This window comes from Tenrec ecaudatus, chromosome 10 (assembly GCF_050624435.1).
Source record: "Tenrec ecaudatus isolate mTenEca1 chromosome 10, mTenEca1.hap1, whole genome shotgun sequence".
NCBI classification, from domain to species: Eukaryota; Metazoa; Chordata; class Mammalia; order Afrosoricida; family Tenrecidae; genus Tenrec; species Tenrec ecaudatus.
In genome coordinates, this window is record NC_134539.1 from 117,594,741 (window position 1) to 117,601,218 (window position 6,478).

General features: G+C 46.0%; 1 protein-coding gene across 1 annotated transcript; it reads left to right on the top strand.

Moving 5' to 3' along the window:
* Positions 1 to 471: 471 nt before the first annotated feature.
* Positions 472 to 4,399, top strand: LOC142459647 (eotaxin-like). Its single transcript, XM_075561392.1, has 3 exons — positions 472 to 680; positions 1,930 to 2,041; positions 4,129 to 4,399. Exons 1-3 carry the CDS (start codon positions 605 to 607, stop codon positions 4,232 to 4,234), a joined length of 294 nt encoding a protein of 97 aa, XP_075417507.1. The 5' UTR covers positions 472 to 604; the 3' UTR covers positions 4,235 to 4,399.
* The last annotated feature ends 2,079 nt before the right edge of the window (positions 4,400 to 6,478 follow it).

The following is a 6,478-nucleotide window of genomic DNA, read 5'->3' on the forward strand; positions in this document are numbered from 1 at the left end:
GTTTTTCTGTTAGCAGCTGCACTTCTTGTGTTCTCAGAGTCCCAGCAATGCTAATGACCTTTCTCTTTCTCTCTGCACCTGGGTAGGTGCCTAGCGAATGGTGTGTGTGTGTGTGTGTCCCTTCCTGGCCCTCAAGTCCAGAGACTGTCATACAAACATATGGGAAGCTTCTCTGATTTCCCCATCTCCCCATGCCTTTGGTCTCCTTGCCTCTTCCCCCCTCTTATGGCTGTTTTGCTTTAGAGAAAGCAGAGCTTTCAGGAAGCCTCCAAAGAGCATCTGTGCTCAATCAATTCAGAACCACACACCCTTATCTTTCCTACTCCTGCCCTCGGCATTGGAGATGGACTTGCCAAGTCCAAACACACTACTTGTGTCTCTTCCATCTGACTAAATCCCCAGGTTCTGGAATTAGCTCAACAGAACTTGGGATCTCAATCACTTCTTAATGCGGCTGCGGCTGTCCAAGGGTGCTCTGGGAGCTTCCCACCCTCCCTGCTTCCTATAAAAGGCAGTCGGGGGAGACAGAGGAGCAGAGAGCCGACGGAGAACAACCCAGGCGCCTCCAGCTCTCACCCTAACGCTCACCTTCGCAGCCTCTACCATGAAGGTCTCCGGGACATTCCTCTGCCTACTGCTTTTAGCAGCCACCTTTGGCCCCATTGTGCTCGCTGTGCCAGGTAAGTCACCGGACCCACTAAGGGGTCCTTCACCATTCGTGAACAATAAGATCGACAACATTCTTGACGGTCTGCTGCAAATCCTGCAGTTTAAAAATGGGCAAACAGATTCCTTTGTGAACTATAGACGTCTTGCCCTCACCGCCTGTCAGTGGAAGAAGTCAGGACTAGATTCTTGGGCCAGCAAGAATTCCAAAGTCTCCTTCCTGGCATGAGTTCTGAGATGGATGCTAAGGTCACCCATGACCCAGCTGTCCTTGTGCTGTTCGGCTGGACACACAAAAGACAGGCAGGGTGGGCATTTTTGGTAGCGGTGGAGAAGGAAAAGGAAGTTCTGTTAACTGGAGGTCAGAATTTTTAGTGGCTCTCAAATAGCTTTTAGAGACAGTGGTTGGGGAAGGGGCTGAGGGCCCATGGGAATCCCCTGACGGGTCATATTTTTACTTTGACACCCAGTGGGGAAAAATTGCAAGATGCTTCTTACTTGCACCCATCTTTCCATCCTCTGACGACCTAGACGGCTTGAATGCGCCCGTCAGAATAACCCGGTGTGTGCTGCCATCACAAACGATCTCAAATTGCCAGTAGCTTCCAATAGCACAGATCAAGTTCTCACGCGAGCTGTCTCAGATGTCTTGACTCGTGGTTCTGTCAGACATCGCTCACGGTCAGGGTTGTAAAATGAATAGTGTAGCCACTCTGGATATTGTTGGCTAGTCCAACCGCAGAAAAGAAAGCGCTGGGTGGGAAGAGAGTGGGGGGTGGGGGTCTTGCGCAAGCCATTCTGTGTGTCACTTCTCATCATGTGTTGGTCAAAACCAGTTATGTAGGTTCCACCACAAAATCCAAGAAATGCAACCCTACTGTGTGCTCAAAAAGCAGAAAATGGGTGGCCTTCGGTGAATACTGCTGTGATGATCATGCGGCTGCCCTAGAGCCCTCTTCGCCAAACCCCTAACCACAAACTAGGTGGTTCCAACCCCCCAGCTGCTTCTCAGGATAAATGACTGGGCTTTCTGCTCGGAAACACACCAGGGCAGCTCTACCCTGTCCTAGAGTATTGCTATGGGTCAGAATCTGCTCAATGGCAGTGAGTTTGGAATAACTCAGGCCCTTTGTCACAGATAGTGGTTTCCCACTATAGAGGCAGGAACACATGGCTCAGGTGTTTATTCTACCTCTAGCTCTTACATTTCCTTACCTTCTTCTAAGTTTTATTCTGTTCATCTCCCCCCCCCCCCAAATACAGCTTCTGTTCCAAGCATCTGCTGCTTTGATATGGCTGGTAAGAAGATCCCCATCCAGAAACTGGACAGCTACATAAGAATCACTAACAGCAAGTGTCCCCGCAGAGCTGTGGTGTGAGTAGAAAAAGTCCACTCTCCTAAGTCCCTAAATTCACTTCTATGGAATAGAGATCAAGAACTACCGTATATACTCGAATATAAGCCGACCTGAGTATAAGCCGAGGCACCTAATTATTACCTGGGAAACCAGAAAAACTGATTGACTCTGGTATAAGCCTAGGGTGGAAAATGCAGAAGCTATTGGTGAGTTTCAATAATCAAAACAAATGAAAATAAAATTACTAAAAATTGAGACATCAGTGGGTAATATATTTAAATGTTTATTTTTAATAAAAACACAAATAAAAGGACAACAAGTCATTTGACATTAGTAAACCAGCACAGTAAGTGGAAAATAGGTTCAACAAAAACAATAAGGTATCAACAATGATACCTTAGGAGTACTATTCCCTGAGCTCAATCAGTAACCAAGCTAAAATGTAAAGAGTTAAAATCCTTCAAAACAGAATTCCTCATCATCATCCATATCCCAATGCAGAGCTTCAGTTGGTCATCACTGTCCTCACTGAGATCGCCGTCGTCACCATCACTGCTGTCATTTTCATACAAAACGCGGTCTTCACTGCCATCCATAGCATTACTAATACTACATTTCTGGAAGGCACATTGCACAATGTCTTCTGGAATGCCTTTCCATGCATCTCGAACCCACTTTGGTATTAACTCTATGGCAGGCTTCATGAGATTTCCTCCTTTTGTTAGTCGGGCTTGACCAGACGACATCCATTCATGTCACTGACCCGTGTATAAGCCGAACTCCAGTTTTTCAGCACATTTTTTTTGTGCTGAAAAAACTCGGCTTATACACGAGTATATACGGTAAATTACCCTGATCTCTGAAGACAAGTGGGTGCATAAGCAAATGTGGTTAAGTAAGCTGATGGTGCCCAGCTATTAAATGATATAGCATCTGGGGTCTTAAAGGCTTGAAACTGAACAAGCCACCATCTGGCAGGGAAGCAACAAAGCCCACATGGAATAAGCACACCAGCCTGTGTGATTATGAGGTGTCAACAGGATAAGGCATTAAGCATCAGAAGACCCCAAACAAACAAATATATCAATGCAAATGATGGGGGTCAGAAGGGAGACCCAAAGCTCATCTGTAGATAATTGGAAATCCCCCCACAGATGGGTCACAGGAAAGAACGGGACAACCAGGGTGCAGCACAGCATCGACCGAACACACAACATTCCTCTAGTTCTTTAATGCTTTCTCCTCCCCACTATCATGAGCCTAGTTCTACCCTACAAATCCGGCCAGACTGGAGCATGGACACTGGTACAGATAAGAGCTCTGACACAGAATCCAGGGCAGATAACCCCTCAGGAACAGCAATGGGAGTAGCGATACCATGAGAGTAGAGGGAAGGTGGGGGGAGAAGGGGAAGAAAAGGATAATGAACTAAAATGACGCACAGCCCACCCCCACCTTCCCCAGAGGGTCCAACAGCAATAACGTAGACAAAGGGAGACCACGGGCGGTGTAAGATATGAAAATAATGATAATTTATAATATGTCAGGGGTCCATGAGGGTGGAAGGACTGGGGAGGGAGTGGGGAGGGGAAGGAGCTGATATCAAGGGCTCAGCAGAAAGAAAATATTTTGAAAATGATGAAGGCAACATATGTACAGATGCGCTTGGTAAAATTGATGTATGGGTTGTTATAAGAGCTGTGCAAAGCCCCAATAAAATTGTTTATTTATGAGATAGTTTATTGTGCAGTACAATTTATCATGGAAAAAACAAACAAAACTAAGTCAGCGTGACTTAGAGTCAGAGTGATAGACCCCGTTTGACCTCTCTAAGCCTCTCTTATGACAGGAGCATTTAATTCCCAGTTCCTTACATGGGAACTAGTTGGAGTCTCACCAACTCCTTCAAGGCAAGAGCAAGGCTGGCTGTACTGAGCCATGAAAAACAGCAGCTGACCCTCGGAGTCCCATCCTTCCTCCATCCACTTCCTTCTCATCATGGCATCCCCTGCACCCTCTGGCAAAGGGCGCTGGAATGTCTGGGATCAAGTGGGCAAAATCCTCACAGGGAACCCTTCTAACTGCAGCCACTTTCCCCCCACAGCTTCAAGACCAGAGCAGCGAAAAGGGTCTGTGCTGACCCCAAGGAGAAGTGGGTTCAAGATTCCATTAAACGCCTGGATCAGAAATCCCAAAAGACAAAGCCATAAGCCCAATCCGCTGTGGCTCAGTTGCCTCTGACTCACGGTGCCTCCCCTGAGAGTCGGGGTCGAAGTGCGTTCTGCTGGCTTCAGGGGCTCTTGTTGAAACTGGCGGCGGTTATGAGGCCTCTCTTCGGCTCTACAGTCATAAAGTTTGCTTCTCTTGAAACCAAACCGGTCTCAGAAATGCTTGATTCATTTCCCCTGGCCCTCCCAATATGTATTCTGGGGATAATCTCATCACCATCATCCCCAAATGGATGGGTTTTATTTAATAAATTAAAAACCATATTAAATTTAAATTATTGATGTTTAAAATTTTAACAGCCCTAGCGATCCATTGTTTCTGAAATATAAAAACTTTGGGCAGGTTGTTCCCCTTCCGTGTATCCCCATTAAATTCCCGGCTAAGCGTGGCAGTGTTACTCCCCACATCCCTGAAATCCTTTCTAGGAAAGGGATTTTTATTTTGAAGAAAGCATTGTTCTTGTGAACCTGGGTTGTCATATGGAATTAAGTGCTGTATGTGGAGTTACGTAAGAGATTATGAAAGCCAAGCATTCCATTATCTTATGGGCATTCCACATTGAACTGGGCGGTAGAGAGAGATGACAGTGAGGGTGAAAGAGATGGTGGCTCTGGACACAGGGCCTGTGTTCCCAAGAAATGGTCTTTTGGCTTATCTGGTCTTCATCAGGATTCAGAAGCAGACTGAGGGAGCCAGACAAATCTGCCCCTTCCTGCTGGAGAGAGTGCTCTACAGGGGTTCGTGTGCCCCAAATACTTCAGTCAGGATTCACCAGGAGCTCCATCACACTCCTCTCCCCTTAAGCATCCTACTTGCCGAAGAAGACTCTTTCACAAGTATTGTAACCACTTTATGAGAGTCTCCCAGGCCCCAGATCTGGCTTCTCTGCTTACTCTCCAACCCCGATGTCCTAGAGAAATCAGAAGAAGGCTAGATGGCCCTTGAAAAAAAAAAAAGGCTTCACTTATGGTTGCATGGATCAGGTGGAATTTACACCCAGGTCTCGACGTATGGACAAGGAAATATCTTCTAGAGGCATTTTGGGATAGGTAGAACAGGAAGAGGTATAGCTTAAGAAAATGCCTAGAATTACGAATGACTGATGAAGTCCATGTGGCAAGTGATAGAATTCAGGCCTGTGTGAAATGGTGGGAAAATTCAGAAAGAAAAGTTGAAGTCAAGTTGTAAAGGGAACGCTGATATCTATCCCGTTAGCAATAACTAAGATGAATATATCATCTTTTCACCCCAATATGTACAAATGTGCTGGACACAATGGATGTATGTGTAGATTGTGATAAGAGCCGTAAGAGCCTCCAATAAAATTATTTTTAATAATGTTCTGAGTAAAATATGGCACTCATAACAATTATGCTAGGAAACAGATATAAATAAAGGCTGTCCTAGACAAAGCGGGATATCAGGTCACTAGTAATAATGAGCCTTGGAAGGTGAAGTCCCACGACCAGAGGTGCTTCATTGAGGAAGCTATGAACCAGGAAGTTATGGAGCAGATTGGGAGGAGAAAGACAAGGCAGTGAGCACCCAAGAGCAATGTATAGGCAAGAGGTGATGGGGGGCAGGACCAGAGCATTGGTAGACAGGAGGAGAGAAGGTGATTGCAAGAAGAGTGAGACACGGCAGAGTGATGTGTTGCATGTTGTGGATGGAGAAGTACACCTGGCATCAGGAAGACCGCTTCCCTCCCTCTTTCCTCCTTAGACCCCAGCCTTACAGCTCAAGAGCTTCCAGTTACATAGCAGTACGCAGCACTAGGAAGAATCTAGTGGGTGCCTGTGAGCTGCGTAGCTGGTGACCTCAGTTTTGTCCTAGGGCTAGTCTTCCTCACATTATGTTTCTTTGGGTGTCAGTTACTCCATCCATAAAACGGGGACAGTACTCTGGTTCAGGGAAAAAATTAAGCAATGTGACAGAAGACCTCACAGCATCTCTTGTTCTGAGATAATTTTTCTCTTGGAAATATCTTTATCACTCTCTCCATTCACTGAGGCCAGGAAGGTCAGGAGAGTGTCCTACATCCATACTCCCAAGTAAGAAAGGGGCCACGGTAATCAGAAAATCTGTTATTACTCAGAAGGCTCAAGTAGAATCTTGAACCTCAAGCAGAGGTGCTTTCTAAGAGCCTAAAGTAGAATCACAGAATCAGGCGCCCTTAGAGAAGGTCTACCCATCACAGCACCAATGGGCGTCATTTAACTTATAGC